This window comes from Misgurnus anguillicaudatus, chromosome 4 (genome assembly GCF_027580225.2).
Source record: "Misgurnus anguillicaudatus chromosome 4, ASM2758022v2, whole genome shotgun sequence".
Taxonomy (NCBI): domain Eukaryota; kingdom Metazoa; phylum Chordata; class Actinopteri; order Cypriniformes; family Cobitidae; genus Misgurnus; species Misgurnus anguillicaudatus.
The window spans coordinates 34,325,785-34,352,927 of record NC_073340.2 but is presented as its reverse complement, the minus strand read 5'-3'; the positions used below and the strand labels follow the sequence as shown (position 1 = coordinate 34,352,927).

The 27,143-nt window shown below is 40.2% G+C and overlaps 1 protein-coding gene and 1 long non-coding RNA gene across 2 annotated transcripts in view; both read left to right on the top strand.

The window, feature by feature from the left end:
* The window catches only part of LOC129420502 (uncharacterized), a 57,011-nt gene that overhangs the window by 11,317 nt on the left and 18,551 nt on the right, over nt 1–27,143 (top strand). The window contains exons 20-23 of the mRNA XM_073866512.1: nt 12,340–12,472; nt 12,610–12,627; nt 12,751–12,881; nt 12,997–13,287. Of these exons, the coding sequence (XP_073722613.1) occupies nt 12,340–12,472; nt 12,610–12,627; nt 12,751–12,881; nt 12,997–13,287 (573 nt within the window). The remainder of the gene's footprint in view (nt 1–12,339; nt 12,473–12,609; nt 12,628–12,750; nt 12,882–12,996; nt 13,288–27,143) is intronic.
* On the top strand, nt 7,107–7,870 carry LOC129421159 (uncharacterized). Its single transcript, XR_008636992.2, has 3 exons — nt 7,107–7,206; nt 7,665–7,754; nt 7,835–7,870. It is a non-coding gene; the product is annotated as an uncharacterized lncRNA (long non-coding RNA).

The following is a 27,143-nucleotide window of genomic DNA, read 5'->3' as shown; positions in this document are numbered from 1 at the left end:
ACAGTAGTGCCAGCGACTGGGAAGCGCCCTACCAGAGCGGGATAGGAACGCTGCGGAAGCCACCGCCCCTCTTAAGGGCTAATGGTGGGCGAAAGTCAACCGTAGTTGAGGTAAAATGACAGCCGTGGCTGTGTAAGCAAAGCAGTGCTCTGCTTAGGGAAACGTGGGCTGGTAGGATTAACCCCCACGGAAAATACTCACAAAGGAACCCGTTGGGACACAATGTGGAGCCCAAGCCAAACACGTAGGTTCGTAAGAATACAGCTAGTGAAAGGCTGACAGCCAATGCTCCGCAACAAAGGCTGTCAAGGCAGTGGAGAGAGCAAATCAAACCATTACGCATTTTTGCTCTGTTAGCCTTTCATACTGAAACTCAATTTGGAGCCTCAGTCGGAGGCTGCAAGCCGACTTGCGAGTCTGCTCTCCGTGCCCTCCCTGGTGAGGAAAGAACACGAGAGGATACAGGCTCGATATGAACATTGTAAAATCTAATGAACGTATTAGGTGTCCCCCAACCAGCAGCTCTACAGATGTCTGTTAGCGAGGAACCACGAGCTAAAGCCCAAGATGAGGCAACACTCCGTGTGGAGTGCGTTCTCAAATTAAAGGGGCAAGGAATACCCTGAAGATTATAAGCCAGGGCGATAGTATCAACTATCCAATGAGACATCCTCTGCTTAGTGACAGCTTTCCCTTTCTGCTGGCCACCATAACAAACAAGAGCTGGTCTGAGGTCCTGAGGCTTTGCGTGCGGTCCACGTAGAATCGCAGTGCGCGTACGGGGCACAACAAAGCCTCGGTTGGGTTTGCCTGCTCCAAAGGCAACGCTTGCAAGCTCACCACCTATCTCTGAAGGGAGTGGTGGGAACTTTGGGCACGTAGCCTGGTCTGGGTCTTCAGTGAGACAGCAGGACCAAACTAAAAGCACGAATCGTCAACAGAGAATGCATGTAAATCCCCTACTCTCTTCATGGAGGCCAATGCTAGCAGGGTCAGAGTTTTCATTGATAAAAAACTTCAGACTCGCAAACTGCAAAGGCTAAAATCGGAGACCTGAAGGCTTCAGCACCATGGACAGGTCTCAGGAGGAAAGAGGGAGGGCGCGAGGGGTTTAGCCTGCGAGCGCCTCTTAAAATGTAATAATAAAATCATGCTGGCCAACTGATCTGATAAGTGAGTGATGAGCAGAAATAGCGGCGATATCAACTTTAATGGCGGAGGGACAGCCTACCATCTAACCCATGTTAAAGATATAAAACATAATGTTAAAGGGCATTCTCTGGGTCCTCGCGTTGCGAAGAGCACCGGGTGACGAAAAGGTTTCATTAAGCGCGTAAGCCCGTCCTGTGGACGGTGCTCGAACCGCGTCGATGGTGTTAGATACCGCTTGCGATAAATCACCTAAACCTTGCGCGCGCTCAACGACCATACATGGACAGGTCGGGGCGCAAGTGCCAAATGTGCCCCTTCCTAAGAAAGAAAGTCCTTCCTCAGGGGAATCCGCCAGGGAGGGCTGTCGCGAGGAGCATTAACTATGAAAACCAATTCTTGGTCGTCCAGTACGGACGATTAATAAAAGGCTCTCCTCGTCCTGCCTGACTTTGCACAGTGTCTGCGCAATAAAGCTCACTGGAAGGAATGCGTATTTACGCACCCCCCGCGGCCAGCTGTGTGCCAACGCATCCACGCCGAGGCTGCCCTCGGTTAGTGAATAAAATAGGCGACAGTGGGTATCGTCCGGTGACGCAAACAGATCTATCTACGCACAACCGAACTTCTTCCAAATTAGCTGGACTGTCTGGGGGTGGAGTCGCCATTCGCCGGGGGCGCAGCTCAGGAAGCGCGTACCGCTGTATTGAGCGATCCCGGGATGTAAATGGCACGAAGGGACCTCAGATGCTTCTGACACCAAAGGAGGAGATGACGAGCGAGATGCGACAGGTGACGAGAGCGCAAAACCGCCTTAACGGTAAATAACGCAACAGTCGCAATGTTATTGGTGTCGACAAATACATCCTTCTCTCGCATCTCCATAGCGGAGCGTACACGTCCCAGATATATAGCGCACCGCTCGCGGCAGTTGGGGTACTATGCACACCCCAGAACTGCAAGCCCGTCATACGTGGCGGATCAACCCGTGCTTAGGGCATCGTATGCTACCGAATGCCAGGAGACCCCTCAGAGGCATATCTTGTTATCAGAAATGCTGGGTCTACCACGGGGAAATTTTAAATGACACGCAGGTGTAGTGTTTACACGGTGTATGCCGGTGCGCCACGCTCTCCTCGAGACTCGATCGTAAAACCAATGCTGAAGCGGTCTCATATGAAGCAGCTCGAGCAGTGTCACAGCCGCAGCATGCTGTCATATGTCCAGGAGCTTCTGAAATTGTTTCAGAGGGACCGCGTACTTCCCTCGAATTAAACCGAGGCAAGTCAGAACTGACTGGTTGCGCGCTCTTGTAAAACACGCCAATCGAGTCTATTTCCATACTGAAAGAAAGGATCCTCTGCACCGGGCAAAGTTGCTCTTTCCCAGTCGACCTGATGACTTAAACGAGCGAGATGCCGAAGCATTAACTCTCTGTGTTCGTGCACGTCTGCCAAGAACGGGCTATTATAAGTCAACGTAAATAAAAGCAGAATGCGAACAACGCTCTCTCTCTGATATTTAAATGCCGTGACTAGCACTTTCATGGAGACACGGAGAGAGAGAGAGAGACAGCTTGAATGGTGTACTTAATATTAATATGCCCACCCCACGATGCAGAGCGAAAAAACAGTCTAAGGCGAGGGGAGATGGACACATAAGTACACGTCTTACAGGTCTTAGGCTGCAAACCGATCTGAATATTGAAATACGAGCCTCGGCGTTATCATCCAAAAAAAAAAAAAGACCACCTCTGTAGAGCCGGTGCATAAATCAAATCGATCGTAACCCACCGCGTATTTTGGGTACTATGAGATAAAGGCGGGAAAAACCCTATCATCATATCATCATCTCGGTAAGAGGGACCGGCTCGAACATCCTTCGCCAGCAGGACATCGACTTATGCACGCAGTACATGTGCATCGGACACTTTCACTATAGTGAAACGAAAGCCCAAGAATTTTGGGGGTGTGCCGGTAATTGTATTTCGTAACCGAGGCGGATCGTGCGTAAAACTCAACGAACGGGCTGGGAACTGAAGCCAAGCACCCAGGCACCGTACGAGGAGAATTAACGACACTACCAAAGTACCCGCGGTGGGGCAGCGAAGCGAGACAGGTGAGACTGCCGGTGCGTCTGCTGTGACAGCATAAGCATCTACAGTATGTGTGTGTGACACTGACCTGAGCCCGCTGAAAGTGACGGTCGTCTGGTCTCCTCTGCGGAGAGCGCAGACTCCGATGAGGGTGCTGGTGGTCCGGTCTCCTGAGTGGAGGGCTCGGACTCCTCGGAACACCCGCTGGCGATAGAGGAGAGGTAGGGTGAAATGGTGTGTGCCCGCTCACGGCTCTCTCGATCCTCTGGAGACCTGGAGAGGGAAGAGGAATGCACTCTATGTGTGGTTAGTGGGTACCGGCTAAACAGCCGGTGGAACATATGCAAACCAAGAATTTTCCACCCGACCCTCTATCGGGGGAAGGAGCGAATCACCGTCTCCTGAAGAGTGATCCTCTGCCAATCCGGGTCGCCCGCTTACTGGCCACTTAAACTCCCGATTTCACGGGAAGCGGCTAAGCGGGCGGAGCGAGCTGCTGACGACCGGTTCCCCCGCGCTGCCGAGATGGGGTCCGAGGAGGGGAACGGAGGTGGTCGCCGCAGGACGCCGACGGCGAGAGGCAGACTGAGGAGCCGGCGTGGTGGTTTTTAGCAAGGGCAGCTCTCCTTCGCCGGGGCATGACCTAAGAGATCGCCTCAGTCTGCGCAGCGGAGCTGTACGACTCCACGGCCTCGCCGAAGAGGCCGGTCTGTGAGACAGGAGCATTCAAGAATTTGTTCTCGCCTGCGTCCGTCAGCCAGACACAGCCAAAGGTGGCGATCTTGAACCACTGTGGTGGACATCGCACGACTGAAGGTCGCGGCCTCCCTCGTAAATCCTTTGAAAACCTGTAGCAACGTTATTGCGTACAGGACTGAAGCCGCCTCTCCGCATGCCTGACGGACAGCGCCCGTAACCGGACGACTGTCTACAAACTCGGGAGGGAAGGGTTGGGTGGTCCCTCCAGGAACGCAGCTGCATCGCAACCCCCCGCTCCACTGAAGGGGTCCCTGCCCTTAGCGGCTCCATTGGTGAGGGAGGTGAGGGGTGAAAGCTGAAGCTGAATGGCCGGATGGCCGCAAATCACGTCAGCTCTTCGTGCCGTCGGGAAGAAAGGCACAGGAGAAGAGGACCGAGAGGCCCGAGCAGCTCCGAAATACCAATCACGTGGGCGGTACGGTTCGGGCGGAGAGGGGTTAACCTCTCCAACTCTACCGTTTCCGCCGCTCGAGCGGGCAGGGCTGCCATCTCCGGAACGACTCCACTTCGGAGGAAAATTTGACATCCCTCTGATGCTGCAGAAGTGAACGGGACCAGAAGGAGGTCCAATGGATTCGGCAGAAATCGTAGAACACGACTCTGCAGTCTCCACCGGAGCCTCAACCGGCTGAGGATGAAAGGCCGGTAGGTGGAGGACGCATCCTCCGTCCTACTCAGCGTAGTGATGTGAAGAGCGTCATGCGAGCGCTTGACAGCCGCACCATGGCGGTGTCAGCACTGCAAAGGCGCGGACAGCATTCCCGTAGAAACGTCAGTCGTCTCCGCAATCCAAGAGGGTTATGCTCTCACAGAGAGAACAAAAGCTCTCCACGAACGCAGCCTCAGAGTGCTTGATGCCCAAGCATGAAGACAGCGCTCGTGACCGTAACTGGAACCCTTATACCTCACATCCAAGATCGCACGGACGAAAAGCAATCCTGAAAAGGACGCTGATCTCCGAATATACGAGAGAGTGGCTGTCTTTAAAAAGACACAGAGCTCTCACGTATCACTTTTTAGGGAAATCACTCTTTAAGTGCTCAGCTGATGATGCGCACAGGGAAAGGCAACGCACACACTAAACTCAAAACAAAAAATATGCAGAGCAGTGGAATACTGCGAGCGTCCGCTGTGTTAGTACTGCTTGTCAATCAACTTCAGCAACCGTTCCCAGAAGAGCAGAGAGTAGCTTCTCAGTCAGATAAAACCGGCTTTCGAAGCGATAAAAAGCTGATTTCCCTATTTGCACGTGCTCCTTATATAGGCACCTGGCGGGGCGGCGCCAGCATTATGCAAATATCTCAATGCCAAGTTCATTGGCGTTTTAGTAGTATTCGAAGCAGATTGGTCTCTCTAAGCGAGTTCCCAATTCGTCGGTCACGACGTGACCGACGAATTGGGACCGAAGGTTATTTTTTACCCATAATGGGTAAATATTGGACAGAACACATGCTGGGTTAAAAATAACCCAATGTTGAATTGTTGTTATGCAACCATGGATTGATAATAACCCAACAGTTGGGTTAAAACAACCCAGCATTGGGTCAATTTTAACCCAGCAGCGTGTTCTGTCCAATTTACCCATTATGGTAAAAAATAATCCAGCCCTTTTTGGAGTCTATTCCACAAGAAAAGGTTGATAAATCATTAGCATTGCTAATGCTATGAGGGCTATGATTAATCAGATGCAAATAGGAATATAAAACCCAGTCCTAATAAAAAAAAACAATTTGACAAAAATTTTGAATCCAATATTGGGTAAATATATAGCATAACAAGTTATTTGTAAGCTTTTTTTAGGTTGGTCATTTTTGACTGGGAACACAAAAGCTGTTATAGGGTTCTGAACACAACCTGAGGGTTAAATAACTTTAATTCATATTGTTTTCTCATGGCCTCCTCATTTTCAGCGGGGAACTGGCTTATCTACTGCTCATAAGCTGCTTGCATAATGTTTGCAAAGTCTATGAATCGCCATGTATACTCAAAAGGCTAATATTTTAACTAAAAAAATTTAAATAGTTTGACAATGGTATTAGCCCAATAATTACGTTGCTAATGCTAATCATTAGACTTATTTCTCTTTAAGTTACCTGTTGTTATCCTCTTGAAAATAAATCTGTAAGTTTGGCACATTTGGCAGCATCATCCTCCAATAGATTTTTTTCTTCAACCTGTTTTTTACGCCCTCCTCCTCTCAGACGCGTATTGTTACGGTAGGGCCGGCCCAGTCTACCGGAGAAAAGTTTTCTTGGACGCGCTATGGACCGAACCAACTCTATGGGAGGGGAGGGGAAAACTCCCTCACATGGTACAACCCATGCAGCGGCTGTGCACTGCAGTGTCAATGCTAAACGTGTGAAGTGTCATTTAAGAGAAGATAGACTCACTAACGTGACAAATGTAAAAAAAAAAAAACTCGACCGGCCCAAAGTGAAGCGGCCCACCGGGAATTCTCCCGGTTCTCCCGATTACCCACCCCGGGCCTGCATAAATCTGATTTAAGAGCTGATAACATCAAATCATATTTATCCGTATATCTGATCTTTTAGCTAGTTTGAGATGGAGACTCCAAATCCGAATTCTGCAAGCACATTCCTTAGCAATAAAATCAAGAGCAAAACTGCAACAAACAAAAAAATTTACTAACGTAACTATTTTGATTTCTTTTGATAGGCTTTACATTAAATCACTCACTTGTATCCCTGTAAGGAATTGGCATATTGTCAGATCTGTTGTGCTGTTCTAAGAAGGCATCCATTTATATCCTCATTCTGCAAATTGTTTTGCTATTGTGCTCATTGTGTGCTGACAAAAATAATTCAAGTTGCAAAACTCTTTTGTCTTTGTCAATGCTTTTCCATGTCAGCTAGCGCAAGGAATTTGTGCCAGAAAACCCAGAGGCTTACTTCATGAACACTTGACCTGCAAAACCTTCAATTTCTTTCCTTAACAAAATAATGTGCAGAAAAATTTAACACATTTTAGGGGTCACATATAAGACAATCTTTTTGTGCAAATTAATTTGCATCTACAATACATAGCTTTATTCTAACAACAACTACTTGCAAGTACAAATCTCATCTATTTCATCGAGGAAGGTTTATTTACAGGGTTGTGAAACCTTTAAAAGCAGAAGACTTCCTGCTCAGAAGTTTAACCCACAACAGGTGTAAGAGCACGTTGAATAAACCTAACTTGAGGTTAGTCAAAGACATCTATTTTGTATATCTAATATGTATCTTGGTCTTAAGTATGTTTATATTTGACTGTATATTGTATTTGATTTGATATTATCCACATACATGTATTATTAAACTATGATTTTTTATTTTTAACTACTTTCATACAAGAGGAGAAGCATTTTGACAGAAAGCAATGTTCAATACATTTTTGCATTTATTTCTTATTAATAACCAAATAAACAATTACAGTAATATACTGTAGGACCATAACTCAAAGATGTGTAACATTAGACTGTTTGCAGTTGCCAAGGAAAAATTCAGTGCAATTGTTACAACAACTTTAAGTGCAACTCATTTAATCAGGTTTCAAAATCAGAGCTGTAGGGTTAATAATAAGGCTTTTAAGAGATCTGTATAAAGATTAAATTCACATATAATATTATTAGTCATAACAATAATGCTCTTTTTGATTACAGAACATTCTGGTTTCATCTTTGACTTTGCAATTATGGGACTCATTGGAGTTTCACGAAATCTTCTGGTGTTCATATCAGTTCTGTCTCTGAGTAAGATCTTCATTGTCATAGGTTTTAATAACAGTATTTATTTAACTATTAATATTAAAACTTCTGTTTTTCTTTAATAGCCAGTGCAACAACAACACTACCAACAACAACAACAACACTACCAACAACAACACTACCAACAACAACAACACCACCAACAACAACAACACCGACAACAACAACAACACCACCAACAACAACAGGTAATGATAGACCTGTTACATCTAAGATAGAGTTCACATTTAAAAGTTAATCCAATTATGTAAAATAATGTGAAATGTGCTATATTTCACATTCTGGAAAACATACCAGAAATATCGATTACTCGGTTTGCGCTCTGTCAAGTTCAAAGTTTGTGAATTGGATCACACATTGAGCTTTTCAAATGGTCTTTAATTATGATTGTATGTGTTTATTCTTTCAGCACCCTTCACAACAACTCCAACTACCAGTACAACCAGTATAACTGGTATGTTATATAATTCCAGAATCAGACAGAAACCTGAACCATACGTCACAAAACTGACCAGTATTTTGACACTGATGTGTAAATAGTTTGTGTATTTACTAGAGACATAATTATATTTTATGGTAATTCACATAGATTACTGTAAACACAAATGACATTGAGATAGGAAATTGATAAAAAATAAAATAATACAACTTTCTGTTATTAACATTTAATAAAGAATATAACGACTATAGAACACACACCAAAAATTATTTTCTGTATAGTTTCATGCATAATAGTTGTGTTAATCAAGTTTGTGGTGGTAATGACTGATCTGGAAGAGTTAAGTAAAACCTTGAAGATAATGGACCCTATCTTTCACCCGGCTCAATGGCTGGGTGGTTATTTTTAAGCCATGTTGGGTAAATAATAGACAGAACACACCGCTTGGGTAAAACTGACCCAATGCTGGGTTGTTTTAACCCAACTGCTAGGTTATTATATTCCAACATTGAGTTTCATTTTTTACCCAGCATTTGTTCTGTCTAACATTTACCAAACATGGCCTTAAAATAACGCAGCTATTTCTAGAGTGTAGGTGCATTTTTTTGTTGCTATTTTTAGCCCCACATTGTTTAAAGGAGGCATATTATGAAAATCAGACTTTATCCCTGTTTAAGTGCCATAATTGGGTCCCCAGTGCTTCTACCAACCCAGTAACTTAGTTTTGGTAAACCATTCTCTGCAAGCACGTAAAGATATGTAATTGAAATTGGCTCCCCTTGTGATGTCAGAAGGGGATAATACCGCCCCTTAATCTGCACTATCCAACCACGGCACTGCCAGATCAGCTCATTTTCATTTAAAATGACACACCCAAAATGGCACATTTTTGCTCACACCTATAAAGTGGCATTTTTATAAAAAATTATATGATATTATCAGCTAAAACTTCACATACGGTATGTACTCTGGGGACACCATAGATTTATTTGACATCTTAAAAAGAAATAACAAATGCACTTGCGCCCATCTGTTCACCCATGGGCTTGCTTGTCTGAAGACAAGGTGCCTACATTTGAAATAATGAACTTGAGCATGCAAAAATTTGTTTGCCGTCAACACCCCCCCCCCACACACACACACATAGCATACCCCACACATGTAAATACAGCTACACCTGCTAGAAACTAGGGATGTCCCGATCAGGTTTTTTTGCCCTCGAGTCCGAGTCCGAGTCATTTGATTTTGAGTATCTGCCGATACCGAGTCCCGATCCGATACTTCTATAATACATAAAAAAAGAATAAATAAGAGCGAAAAAAAAACAGAACCAGGATGTTCCTTATGTCATGCCGCACGCGTTGCTGTTTCTGTGTGGAGTCAAAAGAGTCTAACTCTGTGCCAGCGCATAACTACAGATGTGTTAAAAAATAATGAGAATATATATAGTATATGTACAGGGGTTAAATTGGGATTTGTTTTGTGGGGATGCTCTCTGTTGGTAGGGAGGGTTCGAGGGGTAAAATGTTTAATCCTGATGACAGCAAAGCCACTGGTGTGTTTCAATGACATTTTGGACCTCTGATAGGATTTTATAAGTTTCAGTTTTAAAGCTGTGCCACATGTTGACCCAAACTTTAAAACCTGAACTTTAAATTATGCAAATCTATGAGTCTGACACCCTATTATGCATTTGTTGCACATGTCATTATGCACAATTGATCAAACTTTGAAGAAAGTTATAAGAATCAACCTCCTTGACTAATTCTAGGCATAAGATAGGCTACCCAGACTCAATTAACAAGAAAAACAACATACTGATTCAGCAATATATCTTATAAATTAGCCATAGAGATTCCCTAAGCTGGTCAGCAGTTAGTTATAAAATACCTATAGTTTGGTCGTAATTAATCTGTATAATCAAAATACATTATTTTACAATCAGTTGTATCCAGTTATCTAGTGTAATGAGAGGAGTGACATGGCTAGACATACTTTAATACTTTGTTTCTAGACTTCTATTAAGTTTTCTCGGCGTGGGCACCATTCTTACCTCTCTCTCTATCTCTCATCTCTACAGTATCCTGCGCGAATGCGCGTTCTTGAGGTTCTGAGTGAGACGCGGAGCTGCGTCTGAGCACATGGTGACAAAAACGATCAACGCGTCGTTCAAATGAGCGGTAAAAACCCCGGTTTTGTCGTGGGTTCCTTGCATGCACGAGTGTGAAGCCTATGAATGAATTTGGAAGCACGTCAATAGGCTTGTTCGACTTCAGTTCATGCGGCGCCGCAACAATCGACAGCCGGGTGACGTCAAACTACCGCGAGAGTGATCCGCGAAATCATACGGAGGAGTTTGCTTTTAAATCGCTCTCGCGGAACGTAGACGTCATCCGGCTGCCGGTTGTTGCGGCGCTGCATGAAGTCGAACAAGCCTATTCTCTTCTCATCAGTTCACACGCACCAGCGCAGCGCGTACACTGGCGCGGAGCAGAGCAAGACCTTAATGGATTTTAAACCCTGCATATGTATCCGAGTCCTGATCGGGAGATAACGTCCGATTCCGATCGAGTCTGAAACCACGTGATCGGGGCCGATTTCCGATCACGTGATCGGATCGGGACATCCCTACTAGAAACTCCACTGCTGTTTCCGGTATGTTATATAATACAGAAATCACACAGAAAAACAAATACACATTTTTACATGATTTCTGGGAAAATAAGTCATTACTCTCTCTGTCTCGGCAGTATGTCTGCTATCTGCATCAGCGTAAAACTTTGACTATGCATAACTTTTTCAGGTATTAACATCATTCAGTTATTGAAAACCATCACATTTGCTGTATTTCGATATATCTGCTGCCCAACAAAATAATTTACAATTTACATTTGCGTAAACATACATCATGATGCCTCAGTCAAACATCTTGTTTTGCTGATTTTACACTTTACTGTACTCCAGTGTAAACTGTGTCAAATGTTACATTTGTGTTTTAAGAATTAAATATCTGATGTTATGATATTGATCTTTTAGTGATCATAATATAAGAATTGTGATCAAATTAAATTGTTGTCATACCAAATACTTACAGTAGCAATAGTCAATAGTAAGCAATAGTCATCACCTGATACACCTGTGTAATATTTTATACATATTTACGCAAGCTTTTTACAGTTAAATATTTTGTTTTTCATTGAATAGGCATTCAATGGCCGGGTAAGTGTTTTTCACAACATAAACACACACATCATAAATGGAGTGAAATCTAAACATGTTTCTCAAAATTTGTGTCTATTTGTGGTTTTCCTCTGCAGCAATTTTCTATCCATTTGGCTCAGGGGTTGGAGACTTTAAGACTCTTGTTAATGGTAGTGAAGACTCCACTCCAGTTTACCTTACAAGTCCTTTTGTATATTTTGGGCCCACATACAACCTAATATATGTAAGATTTCAATTTCATTATTAACAGTCTAAATGAAAATGAACAAAATCAACACTCAAGCTAGTTCCTACTTTACTTTTTGTCTGATGGGTTTTGATTTATTTCTCTTAATTCAGGTCAACTATAATGGACTCCTTTCATTCAACCAACCGATAATAGAAGATCCTTACACTTTTCCATCTAATGGAAGTCAAGATGTAATTGCTCCTCTCTGGGCTGACTTCGATGACTATGGAATTATTGCGTTTTACTACCAGCAGTACACATCTGGAAATGTGCTGACACGAGCCACAGAAGATATCAAACGCTATTACCCTGGTCTGAGCTTCAACGCTACTTGGGTCTTTGTAGCAACTTGGGACTATGTTCAAACTTGGGATTTAAACACATTTTTACAGCATTCAGCCCCAGTAAGTTTTTGTTTTTTGTAAGCTTTGACTCAAAACGCTGTTAATGTTGCGGTGACAATCAATGTTTTAAATCTTTTCAGTCAATCTCGTTTCAAGCGGTTTTAATTTCGGATGGTGTCTCCTTCTTTATTCTGATGAACTATGGTGACATGAGTGTGATCAATTATCCAGTGGATGTAAAAAAAAACTTTCACAAATTTCACAAAACCCAAATATTCATATTTTATAATCCAAGTCAACTGGGTATTCATTCATAGTTTTTTATGATTAAAATAGTCTGGATATGACACAGTTGGCTCCACACATTACTTTGTCATTCCTGGGTCAACTGACGGCAACCTCATCCCAAACCTCAAGTATTCAAGTAATGTAAACACTCCAGGCCGTTGGGCTTTTTCTGCAAATCAAGGTACAGTAGGTGTTTCATATTTCTGATTCATGATGCATTAAAATAGTACACCATCATCTATTACAGCACTGCACTATGCTGAATTTGTTTAACAAAATTGTTTTATAATTTAATTTTCTCTGTTTTTCTTTATACAGGCATTGTACAATTTTCAGGTAGGTAGACCCATGAATTGGATGAATTGCATAAACACACAGTTTAAAGAGAGCAAACATTATAAATGAGAGTGAAATGTAAACATATGTCACAATTTGTGTTTCTTTTCTCTGCAACACCAGACGTTTTTTATCCAGTTGGTTTGCCGTTCGGAGACGTTCAGACTCTTGTTCCTTATGGTGGTGAAAACTCTGATTCAGTTAACCTAGCCAGTCCATTTGTATATTTTGGGCACACATACAATCAAATATATGTGAGATTTCAATTCCATTATTTGAAAATGAACACAACTCTGAAAAATCATCCCTTATCATAGTTCATACTCTGCTGTTTGTCTGATTGATTGTGGTTAACTTCTCTTAATTCAGGTCAACTACAATGGACTCCTTTCATTCAACCAACCGATAACAGAAGAACCTTACACTTTTCCTAATGGAGCTTGGGATGTAATTGCTCCTCTCTGGGCTGACTTTGATGACTATGGAATTGTTGCGTTCTACTATCAGCAGTACACATCTGGAAATGTCCTCACACGAGCCACCGAAGATATCAAACGCCATTACCCTGGACTGAGCTTCAACGCTTCTTGGGTCTTTGTAGCAACTTGGGACTATGTTGAAACTACAGATTTAAACACATTTTTACAGCATTCAGCCCCAGTAAGTTTGTTTTTTTAAGTTTTGACACAAACTGTTACAAAACTTTGTTGAGTAAATCTTGATGCTGCTGTTATAATCAATGTTTTAAATATTTGTAGTCAAACTCTTTTCAAGCGGTTTTAATTTCGGATGGTGTCTCCTCCTTTGTTCTGATGAACTATGGTCACATGAGTGCGATCGGTTATCAAGTGGATGTAAAAAAAAACTTTCATGTTTCACAATTTCTAAATTTTCATATTTTATCATCCATCTCGACTGGGTATAGATAAATTTTTTTTTGAAATAGGCTGGATATGACACAGTTGGCCCCACACATTACTTCACCATTCCTGGATCAAACTATGGCGACCTTATCCCAAACCTCAACTCCTCAAGTAATGTAAACACTCCAGGCCGTTGGGCTTTCTGTGTGAATCGAGGTAGGTGTTTTATCACAATATATATTTAATGCGATATACATATTTATACAACAGTTCTTTCTGGTTCTCGAATCTGATTGGCTAAGAGCTATGCGATATTGTCCTGATAACGGCACTGTAACCGCTTCACCTTTCGTATCATTCCGCCACCTAGTGAATGGAGTTCCTTAACAGGCTCATCTCTGAATGGAAAAACACAGACGCCCTGTTTTTAAACACTCTTTCAAACACTAGCTCATAAATCAGTCTGTGAATCCCCAATTGGAAGTTATTATTCCGTCAAAGATCAGCGCTCTTGGATGTTACGTTAAACTTAATGGGATTAATGTCTTGTCACATCGTGTGGACACTTGGAAAGAGGAATGTAAACACTCGGTTTTTCTTCTGGAGCTATATCTCTTATCAGAACGCGAAAACACAGTGGAACTGCAGGTAAGCACCGCAGCTTTTAAATGTGGACATTGATCATTTATTTAATCGCGACATGACTATTAAAACATGTTATGAGAATATCGCCACTAGTATATTTATAAGCAGCATGCAAAAAACATCTCTCTGACACTTATAAAAAACAGTTTTATATAGTACTGACAAGAACAAAGTTTAATAATAATTGAGTGCTCGTGTCGCGTCAAGAGTGAATGGGAAAGCAATAGTAACATTATATAAGTATAGTTTTATTAACTTTTACCTCGCGTCAAAACAATAACAACACAAAAGACACTAAATATGAATAAGAAAACAAGTACTAGTTTGATCATGAGACCAAATACTGCTGATTTGATCTCATTTTGACCATCAAAAACAAACAAGGCCAACATGAGAGCCAGGGAATCCCTGTCAGAGATGTAGCCCAGAGAGGGCGGTGGTCAGCGGGGCGAGTGAACACTGACGTCCGCTCATGCTTTGGTTCTCATACGTACCGAATCTCACTAAGCAAACGTTCAAACAGGCGCTATCTTTACTAATCGACTGTAGATTTAAATATAATAAATATATATTCTCGACTGAACTAATCTTAAAACTACACTTTGTGACCAAGAAACGTTAATATAAAGAAACGCCTATCCGTCCTTTGAGTTGTTATGAGATTCAAAGCAGCCGAAAGTGTTACCTGTCATTCTGGCAGCCCTCAAATCCGTGGCGGAAGAAGTAGTTCTCAAACAAAGAGGCTATAAAATAACTCTGTTGTTGTTTTCTAGTTTTCGTTTTTTTAACTACGGCCTTGTGCCTCTGGCCTAAACACAGCCTTGATGATATAGAGCTATAGCACACAACTCCGAGAGCGATATTGCTTAAATATATATTATGCTATCAATCTGTTTTTATATTAATTTTATTTGTTGTGTGTGCTTCTCTTTAGAAAATGTGGTAGGACTTCAAATGAAAGTCACCTCATTTCTGAACTTAACAGACAGTGGAAACCTTGAGTTTGTTATGCAGAAAGTAAGTGACACTCACTAGGATTATTCATGCAAAAGACGCTACCAATAGACAATAATATAAATGTCAAATGCATTAAGTGTTAATCTTTCTCTCCAACTGTGTTTCAGCTGAAAGATGAGCTGGCTAATCGTGGCATGCAGAGTGATGTGCGGGTGACTGCACGTAAAGTCCAGAAGACTCCGTAAAATAACCCTCATATAAAGAAGCAAATGAAAACCAGTTTTAGTCTCTTGACACCAGATAGTCTTGCTGTTGTCAATCTAATAAGGAGAAAATAAATGTTGCTCAACAGGATGAGGAAGATTTGTGCTCTCGACTTTCTGTTTCACATACATATAACATTCATGTTTAAATATAGGCTAAGAGTTAAATGTTTTTGATCACTATTTCTGTGAATATTTTCTTCCCGATAACTTTTTACTTTTTTCCTACTGCACTGTAAAAAATCCAATTAATGAAATGTTGGACGGGCAAAAATATATAAGTTATACCAATTTTTTTGTTTGAGCTAGTTGAGAAGACATATTATTTTAAGTCTAGATAAATCTGTGTTTAAAACATTAAATGAATGGTTATGTTCAAATCCAGTCAACATTCAGAGTGGCTTGTGTTGACTGAACTAATTAAGACAAATCAGGTAAATATGTGGACTTATGACAGCTATGTTTCCTGACAACAAAATGCTCATAATATTACTGTTATTTGGTCACAAAATGTAATTGTAAGAGTTGTTCAGGCGTGAATGTATGTGCTTAAAGTTTAAATATGCGGTCGGTTAATAAAGATAGCGTCTATTTAAAAATGTGCTCGGACACTTTCGGACGTAGATGAGCTCCATATGAGCTCCAGAAAATCACAGACACTTAAGCGCTCACACCCCGCCCAGCGCAGCCTCGCCTCGGCAAGCGCATCAGAAATCGACTGCTGGCTCTGGTATCTCTGTGGCGTTTAAACATGTGATTTAATTTCTCATACTTAACAATGAAAGGGTTATGTTTAAATCATATTTTAGGATTGCACTTAATTGATATTGCTGTTGAGTGATGTTTCATATCTTTTACGTTTGTTATAACCGGACTGCATGCGAATTAGTATCAATAATTCATATCTGTCATATAATTCTGTATGATCTGGAAGGTTTTCCTAATAGTCTTCCGTGTTTAAAGCAGGGAAGAGACCGGAAAAATGTTAGGAGAACTCATGAATCACTTGGGCTAGAGCCCATCTGCAGAAATGGCCTACACAACAGAAACTTAAATTTGGAGTAATACTGCCCCCATCTGAACATTCACTGACTCGGAGCAGCCGACAGTCACTTACAAAGCAACATTACACTGCAGTTTCTTAATCTTGAAATTACAAGAAACATATCTGAGATTGCATGACTTCTAGAAATGAACTAAATATGCTGTTGATCCTAAACTATATCTAAGTATAATATCTGTTGTTATTTGACCGGCAAGGTCACTGACCGCAAACATGTAAAGGTAGTATTGTTGTGCACTCAGCCCTCAGTGATCTCGAATTAAGATGAAATGATTTGAGGAAAATGTTTACAAAAAGCTGTCAGAATGATGATTTTAATATAGAAATAATACATAATGGGCCCTATCTTGCACCCAGCACAATTGACTTTGTCAGTGACGCATGTATCATTCGTATTTTGCACCGGCGCACAGCGGGTTTTTCCCTCCACAGACGCACGTCGGCAAACTAGGGAATGAACTTGCGCTCCCTGGGCGGTTCAGCGCAAAAAAGGAGGCGTGTTCTGGCGCAAACCATCCCTGATGCTATTTTGCAGTTTCAAAAAACAATTGCGCCACTGACCAAAAAAACTAGTCTAAACTTAAGTCAGTGGTGCTTTGCGCATAGTTCATTATGCTATTTTAAGGGCGCATGCTTGACCATAATGTATAGCGTGCACAACGCGCACACACTTTGTTATCTAATCTACACAGGTGCAACAGTTATTATTGCAAATCATAAATTGTTACAATAAAAAATATTCACACATGAAATAAAGGAAATCATTGTGGTGATATTTTTTATTTATTGTGTCTGCATTGAAAAATTCTCATGCAAATAACGATTAAAACATTTTAATAAGTTTGTTGTGTGGCGGTATTACGTTTGTTTTATGTAAATAATAATTAAAATGTTTTCATAAGATACCTTAATGTATATGAACTTGATTTGTAAGTGTTCTTTGGGGTTGGACCTTGCTTGCGTTTCTTGGGTCCGATTTCAAAGCCCCCAAACACTTTCAGCTGTGAAGGTGGACGCAGCGATGTCCTCTGCTGGCGTCAGGTCCTGTGTAGAGGCAGATCCACCTCCCGTTACACGGCGTGCCCGATTTATGCTGGCAAGCTTGGGATTCCCCCGTCTCCTGACATCATTGAAGCGATTGGCGCAACGTCCTGGGGATGCCAGCAGATGAGACAATTGCGGCTATTTCCTCTCACGCTTGTTTAACCGACGCTGATTTGGGCGGGTTTCTACTATCCCCATACAAAACAACTTCTCTGTCGTTGACTGCTCTTACAAGAACGTGGGTCTCCTCGGCTGTGAACCGCTGGCGTGCGCCTGGTAAAGACGTCATTATAATAGCAACTCGCCATGGAACTTGTGCCCTTGCATTTAAAGGGAATGTTGGATAGCGTTCTGATTGGTTTATTTGACGTTATGCCCAAACCACACCTATGAATAATGAACCTACTTCAGACCAACCCCTTATTGTTTTGCGCCTGGCGCAAGAGTTATTTCTCCCGCTGGGAAAATAGCAACAGCGCCCAAGATCCGCCCACAAAGTCACTTGCGCTTTGCGCTTCGCACTTGCGTTTCAGATCGTTAAAATAGGGCCCTATAACTTTTTGTTGACCCTATAGCTGTAATTTGATCTCTGTTTACTGTATTACTGCTATTTATTCAGATAGTTGTGCGCTGATGCTTTATTTGTGTTGTATTGAAGTGCAAACATTTTGATTGCACTTTGTTGAAGATAAATAATCATCAAAACAGACTGAACAGAAAGTTAAATGCTGGCATGTATGTACAGTAAGTGTCCTTAAACCAGAAATCATATATTTTTAATATGATATCATGTGAATTATAGAACAATATTTGCCCAAATTACCTAGTTTATGGATAATGCAGATGCATGCTTCAGTGAGTTTTATTAAGACTATTAAAAAATAAAGAAGAACGCAGTTAAACCATCCAAACTAAAATAACAGCCTCATGCAAAGAAACCAGAAATCCTCATTAACCCTTTCTGTATTTTATGCCAGATATTGTTTCCCAGAGTGCTTTGCTTTGCATGAGGCTGTTATTTTAGTTTTATTCTGTAAAGACAAAGACTTGTTAATGTTTAATGTTCATTTAACTTTGAACAAACAGCTGCCAGTAAATAACATCAATTTAAATCTACAGCAAGTTACTGGCAAACAGCTGCTAGTAATACTGTCATTTCTACAGAAATGTTCAAAAGTGTACTTAAGTTTTTACATTTTCCAAACATCTGTACTTTAGTGTTTGTCTTGGTAAAATGACTATAGATTCTAAAGCATTCATACTGTTTATTTCTTTATATTGCTTATTCAAATTAATTTTATACCTAATTACATACTTTAATCAAGTAAAAGTACTTTTTACTTAAGTAAAAGTAGGAAAGTACTAGAAGTTCAACTTAAATATTAAATGTAAAACAAAAAATTGTATTTATAAAATGTAGTAATGTAAAAATGATCATATTATTCTCTGAAATGTATGTTTTCCATAGAAAAACAACTGATTAAAATCGAATACAACGTGTGAAATGTCAATTTCTCAGCTGACCACGAGGGGGAGACAAACGCTTAAGACTGTGAGAAAATGAAACATCTTAGATATTCATCTGAAATATATAAAGTTAGACAAATAAAGTAAAAAGAAGGTTATGTGCAATAATTGTTTAGCAATTCATGACGTCTACACTCCCGTTCCACCACATCCCAAAGATGCTTTATTGGGTTGAGATCTGGTGACTGTGGGGGCCATTTTAGTACAGTGAACTCATTGTCATGATGGTGCATTATCCTGCTGGAAGTAGCCATCAGAGGATGAGTACATGGTGGTCATTAAGGGATGGACATGGTCAGAAACAATGCTCAGGTAGGCTGTGGCATTAAAACGAGGCCCAGTTGTCACTAAGGAGCCTAAAGTTTGCCAAGAAAACATCCCCCCCACCATTACACCACCAGCCTGCAGAGTGGTAACAAGGCATGATGGATTCATGTTCTCATTCTGACTCTACCATCTGAATGTTTCAACAGAAATCGAGACTCATCAGTCCAGGCAATATTTTTTCAGTCTTCAACTGTCCCATTTTGGTGAGCTTGTGCAAATTGTAGCCTTTTTTTTTCTATTTGTAGTGGAGATGAGTGGTACCCGGTGTGGTCTTCTGCTGTTGTAGCCCATCCGCCTCAAGGTGGTGCGTGTTGTGGCTTCACAAATGCTTTGCTGCATATCTTGGTTGTAACGAGTGGTTATTTCAGTCAAAGTTGCTCTTCTATTAGCTTGAATCAGTCGGCCCATTCTCCTCTGACCTCTAGCATCAACAAGGTATTTTCGCCCACAGGACTGCCGCATACTGGATGCCACGCTCAAATTGCTTAAATGACCTTTCTTTCCCATTCTGACATTCAATTTGGAGTTCAGGAGATTATCACCCCCCACTAAATGCATTGAAGCAACTGCCATGTGATTGGTTGATTAGATAATTGCATTAGATGTATTCCTAATAATCCTTTAGTGTGTGTGTGTGTGTGTGTGTGTGTGTGTGTGTGTGTGTGTGTGTGTGTGTGTGTGTGTGTATACCATGGTCTGTTTAAATACTCAATTCTGATTGGCTGGAAGGTGTGCATTAACCGTTTAATGCACAGGTAGTTCCAGTCAGTTTGATTACAGTTCGAAATTATTCCACTGCATAGACAGTTTCATCGGACACACGTGTGGTGACGCGATACACGTCTGGTTCGAACTTTACTTCCGGTTTTATTCTTTTTATGGTCTGACTAGTTGCTAAACTGAACTCTTGAACAAATACCTTGTCGAAAATAACTAATGATTTAGTTTCCTAGGTAATCTAGGTGTTGTTTATTTTGCTTGTTATATAAATAAACTACGTTTAAAGTACTTTGTTGTTATGTAAGGAATAATTGACGACGGGCCATTGAATTATAAGAAAATAATGCACACCAAGGTGGTAATGCGGCACGACGCGAAGCGGAGTGCCGTTACACCGCAGGTGTGCATTATTTTCAAATAATTCAAAGGACCGGAGTCAATTATTCCTCTTATACCACGGTTACCACAAACATTGCTCTGGTGCCTATTTTTAAGACATTTGAAAAGTTAGGTGTGCGGTTTACAGAAAAATAATCAACACCCATAGAACATTTCTCAGCCAATCAGAATGCAGCATTCGACAGACCCGTGGTATAATTATTCTTAACGAAGTTTACCGGAAGTTATACGTGTTATACGAAAGCCACTTGTTTATGTTGTTACTGCTGAAACCGTCTATAAACATTGGTAACCATAGTAACACAGTTACACTTGCAAACTGAGTAAGAGACACATATGAAAACGTTTATTTAGGTAGGCTCGTTTAATTTGTATGGTGAATATGGCAATTTTGAGAAACGGGCCCAGTCACAAGACAAAATAGAAGACTTGGAGAAGACGTTGAATGACAAAAAGCGGAACAAATAATTAACACCGGCAGAGCTATATAAGATTGAAGACGCCAAAGATGAGGTCAATACGAAAAAGAAAAATAAATCGAGATCTACTCTGCTTCTCTTTAAAATGAGACATTGCGGGAGTTTTATGCAAGTTTGATGTGTCTCAAAGTGGTCATTTCCAATGGGAATTTTGTGGTTTTGTCAATAATACATAAAGAAGCTATTGCATTGTTCTTCCTACAGTGGTTTTGAAGCGATTGCTTTGTAGAGATATAAGATTTTTTTAAGCTCTATTTCGCAGCCCTGGACTAAGTCTAAGGCAACCTGGCATGTTTGGTATCGTTGGACTCGACTGCAACGACTCGACTGCAAACGTTTGTCTGACCATTAGTTGGCACTGCGACGAAACTGGGCATGCACAGCTCCTGACCATCACAAATACCAAGTGTCGTTTCAGTTTGGCAGAGATACGGCCTTTGTAAAATTCGTTGACGTGGTATATGACAACAGATTGGTGTATATAAACGTTTTGCCTTGAGTGTCTCTAGATGCTACATACTGATTTTTTTGAAATCGGACAAAAGCTCTAGGATGATTTTTCGAAAAGTAGGTTTTTTTGGTGAATTAAAGGTTCTTGATGGAAAATGACAACAAATCATGAGCTAAGGATTTAGATGAAAATTTTTGTTTCCATGACTTGCGGATCAGAAGTTATAAACAAAAACGTAAGTGAAATTTTGGACTGTTGATGGTGCTAACAGATTTTAGATAAAGACTCCAAATTTGGTGTGATAACTTTTGATATCCTTAATTTGTATGCAAAATTTCATAACCTTCCTAAATACGCTTCTAGGGGCTGCCATAGACGCAATGACTGAAGAATAATAAGAAAACTAACAAATACCATAGAGCCCTTTGCCCCTTTGGGGCTTGACCCCTAATAATCTTAATGCTGGGTTTACATCAGCCGTGGTAGAGGTGTCAAGCAAGAGTGATTTCAATGTTAAGTCAATGTGAAGATGTGTTGACGTGCGTCTGGAGGTCTCGCGGCATGAATGAGGCATTTAGCATGGCGTGGTAGACGCGATTTCGCATCGTTTGCAAGAGTTGAGCTTCTGCTGTGGTATGCGCGGTTCCGCGAATGTTCCTTTTTGTGCATTTTGCGTTTCAACTAAATTTTCGTCTGACGCCCAAGTTGAAAAATTTGAACTTTGACGGATTTTCGCGCCACGTTAACCAATCAGGAGCCTGCTTGCTGCTGTGGGGGCAGCCCTGCCTGGAGTCACTCATTCAACATGGAGGAACGCTTGATATTGTCCGTAAGCAGTCACCCAGAGCTATTCAATACAAGTTCTTATTTCTATAGAGACAGGAATAAAAGGTCCTCGATTGGAAGAGGCAACCTGGTAAGTTATAAATACACATTTCACTTTTGAGTCACGTGACGTTTATCGACTCGCCTTTTTTTAACTATTTTCCCCCTATAGTAAGGTTGACAAAATACAAGCCGGTAACTTTCTCGATGAATGCACGATCAACTTCAGCCATCTTGAAAACAGACAACCGCATAGCACTTGGCCCTCCCACAAGAAGCGGATTTCGCCTCTGACGCACGTCAAATGCTTGCTTTTCCGCGCGTCTAGAGTGAATGCATTAATAATGTTCAAGTGGCAAACTAGACGTGGTAGATGCAATTTTGACGCCTCAAGCGGGGCTGGTGTTAACCCACGGTAAGAGTTAATAATTTTTTTTTTATTCATGTAGATTATTAGTCATTTTTGTTCAAATCACAAAAGTGTTTACGACTAATATGTATATACACTGAAAAAAGTTATGTTGAATTTACTTAATTTTATTATAGCAAGAAGATGCACAAAATTTATCTAACTCGAGATATATTTTTTATTTGATTGTACTTATAATTTATCAATTGAGTGAATTTACTCAATTTTTTATGTTCTGTACACTAAAATTAATTATGTGCAACCAGATCAATTTAATGGTTACATTTCTACATACTAAAATGAAGTTTAATCCAGTCCTTTAAGTGGTCCAAAAGAAGTGCCAGTTTTTTTTTTTTTTTTTTTTTTTTTTTGCTGACTCGACTCCTATATTAAAGGGGTTTTATATTCAGCAGTCAACAGATGACCTTGTAAAAAATAATAAATCCTTTTATAAGTTTGTGGATTTGCTTGAGCTAGAAATAGCTATTGAACATAAATAAAATGTGCAAAAGGTAGATATGTGAGTAAAATTTTCAGCATATTTAAATGCTAAAACTAGTTGTTCAGATAGAAAGAGCTTGAAAAAAAAACTTTAAAATGACACCATGACCATGTCTATGGGCTCAAGAAAACAAAAGCCATTTGAAACTCGAAAGTCATTTATTTTGTCCCATTGTTTTCCATTTTGCGGGTGGTAAAACTACTGTGCACGTCGTTCAAATTCATTGACATTTCGTTCACTTGTAGTTTAGCAATTGAACTAAATGTCTATTACAATTTCAAGAATGTTTTTACTCTGCACATCTCCTGAGGAAATCCGAAGTTGCGTCGGGGGGAGCCAAACTGACAGCCGCGACAGCGGAGATTGTCACATACCTACAAAAGGGTATTGGACAAAGCTTGCGTCTGACCTGCAGCTATCATTCCGGTTTGGTGGGATGTCAGCCAGCGAGTCCTCTGATTCTGACCTTGTTCTTTTACTACTCAGTAGGGATGTGCCCGAAGCCGAATACGTTATTCGGAAGGGCACGGATAATGGCTTCAAAACGAATAACGAATTCATCCGAATAACAGAGAAAATATTCTGCCAGACATAATCACGTGTTTACTTGAACAGCGCTAAATTATAAACCCCTTAAAGCACATGTGTGTGAAGTGAATGAGTGCAATCTTTAAGATGACATGAATTACATTTTCTGCGCATCCCTTATTTAGGAAGGCGAGCTGTTTTGGAATTAGTTTAAAATCTTAAAAACGCTGCTAATATCAAACATCTTTTAACCCAACTGTAAAAAATGACCCTTTTAGTTTTTTATTTATTTTATTTTTATTACACAAGACCAGAAAACCTTGATAAAATGCTGCACTCTGATAATAAAATATTCGTTAATAACTCCTTGTCTCTGTTTGACTTCGGTCACAGATGATCTTTTAATTACTTCAAGTTAAAGCAAGCTTCATTGTCAATCTAGGTGAATATAAAATAAATAAGTTAATAGATAAAAAAATATGAAAATGTAACATTTTAAAAGCAAAATTTAAACTGACGATTACTATGACATGAATTGCAATTAACATAAAAATAAAGTAAATAAATAACAACTGAAACATTTGAATTAAATCTTTCTAATTTCCTTATTGTTTATCATGTTGCTTGTTTTGAACTAAGTCAAAACTGATTTTTAAATAATAAAGCAAACTGTAATTCGACATTTTAAACGAATATCTGATTATTTATTAATTTAGATGAAGATTAATGAGAAAGTTTTATTTTTAAACAATTCTGTTCGCGCAAACGCTGTATGGACATAGACAATAATAAGCTCAGCAAGTTTGTTCTAATGCTTATTATGCTTAAATTCTTGTCAAAACCGTTGTTTTTGAACTATTCTGTCAGTGCACGTAATTGCACGTCTGTGTGTAGCGTTTCGGATCTGTCATCTGTCAGTCAGCGCGAGTCTTGTCGATCTTAATAACTTTTTAACATAAATGTTTATCTTTTTCTAGCAATTTCTTACAAGCGCTAATCAAAGAGTTTCATCTTCAGTATTCATAAGGAAGTTTTTTATTAGTTAATCACGAGGTTGTGAGACATTGTAAAGCTGAAAACTTCCACTTAATGTGCAGGGCCGTTTGAAGGAATTTGGGGGCCCCAAGCAAAATGGACATGGAGGCCCCCCCACACGCACGCAAAGCCTACAGGAACCACAGCATAGCCATACAGTTTAAGGTTTACAGTTTAATGTTTATTTACACAGTTTGGTGGGAATTCAATAGTGATTTGCACTGTTTTTTTCTCTAACAATATGACAGCACACACTTATCAGTTTAAACTATGGGCTGTGCATGATATCAGCTATTATTATAGAGCTTGTGGTACCTTGTGCTATAGAAGAAACATCAGCACTGAGAAGGGATGCATCTGTATACTTTGACAAAAATCTTTTAAAAAAAACTTTTCCACTATCCCACCATTCCATCAGAGATCCATAAAAATGCTTTTGTTGTTTAAAAGTTTGCCCAAAATTTTTAAAATTATCTATAAACTTCTCATCACTTAACTATGAATTGTTAAAAGTCCAGTATGCACTCTTACACTAAACATGTTTAATAAAAACACTGCACAAAACTAAACTGATCAGAAAAACCCGCTGGAATGATTTTACAGAATTTAAAAACATTTCGTTGATACTGAACACTATAAATTCTGTCAAGACGTGCCATAGAGATAGAATGCTCAGTACTATGAGCCCAAGTGTACTGTCTGACATCTTGATTCACACTTCTCCATATATCACATAAATCGTGAGTTTCAATCAATTGTACTAGGTTGTATTCACACCTGCCTTGTTTGGTTCGATTGAATCGAACTCAAGTTCGTTTCCCCTCTTGGTGCGGGACCTTTTGGGCAGGTGTGAATACAGCAATCAAACTCTGGTGCGGACCAAACAACCGCATCAAGACCCAGCTGAAGAGGTGGTCTTGGTCCGGTTCCAAACGAACTCTGGTACGGTTCGTTTAAAGTGTGAACATGTACCGACCTCGATTCGCACCAAATGTATTATATTATTGTTATTCTGCTAGTGGGAGACGCGCTATCAAGCAGTTTATGTCGTGCGTATACTGTACGGCAATTATTATTGTAATAATAAACTTTTTATTTCTTTGCTTAACTTAGGTGAGTTTGTCCATGTTTATATTGTTGTAGTTTTATATTCATTAGGAAATGCAAGCCAATAATTTGCTTCGAAAAATCTAAGGATCTTAAGATTTATTTATGTTATAAGGCGGGTAAATTTTTTTTCCGTCTATTCGTTTTGTTAAATATAAGCGAGTAATTTTACTAATTTATTGTTTTTCTGTTTTAATAAAAATAAGAATAAACACATTAAGCATTAGTAATGGAAAATTATGAGACGTGCTATCAAGCAGTTTATGTCGTGCATATACTGTACGGCAATGATTTTAAATACCTTTATTGTAATAGCAGAATGTTATGCATATAAACAGCGCATCTAAATCCACGTAATTTAACTTTTCCACGATCACGGAACAAACCGCAAAATCAAAAGAATTGTCTTGCCAACCTGCATTATTTATTTCATGGGAAAATAATAGCAGATATTTAAAATGTCTTATTATATTTTTTATAAAATTATCTAATATTCTTTGATACAGAGTTACAGGGCCGGCGTCACGAGGGGGCGTGAGGTTAGTATTAGTATTGACAACATTTTGCATTTGAAATATGATAAGTCTACTGATAAACTTCAGAATGGTCAAACGAAAATCAAATATATTAATTTTAAGATATTTTAACGTACCTTGGGACTGAATCGGTCTGTCAAGAAAAGTTGAACGACTGGTACAAATCAAAATACGTGCGTCGTGATGTCATCCCACACGTCAGATGCATTATTCAAATCTCAGAATTCACTTTTCTCTGAAACACATTTACGAAAACTGTTAATTAATGTGTACAGCTGAAAGCGGTATGCAATTGACCAACACATTCTCACTTCCCAAGGCGTCAAAATCTGAAGCATGTTCAAACGGCTTCAGCGTCAGTATGAAGACACGAAGGGTGCCCCTATGCGTCACTATATCGACGAAATGGGAACTCCGTTGCTTTCATGCTAATCCCTCAGCGCCGGATATAGACGAAAGGGAATCCCCGAAGGTGATGCCGTTACGTTATGCGACGATCGGTAGGATCATGCTGCTTCTGGACGGTAACTACTCATTTTTTTTTCCAATTTTTAAACCATTGTCGCTTGGGGTTAGCATGAAATCCGACGCTGAGGGATTAGCATGAAAGCAACGGAGTTCCCATAGTGACGCATAGGGGCACCCTTCGCGTCTTCATACTGACGCTGAAGGCGTTTGAACATGCTTCAGATTTTGACGTCTTGGGGAGTGAGAATGGGTTGAATTGACATAAAAACTATTAAAAAGCAAACACTCATATTCCCCTTACGAAAATTAACAATTTTTTTTGTGGTAAAAGTTAGTAACCATGTTTTTTTGTGTATTGATTATTATTA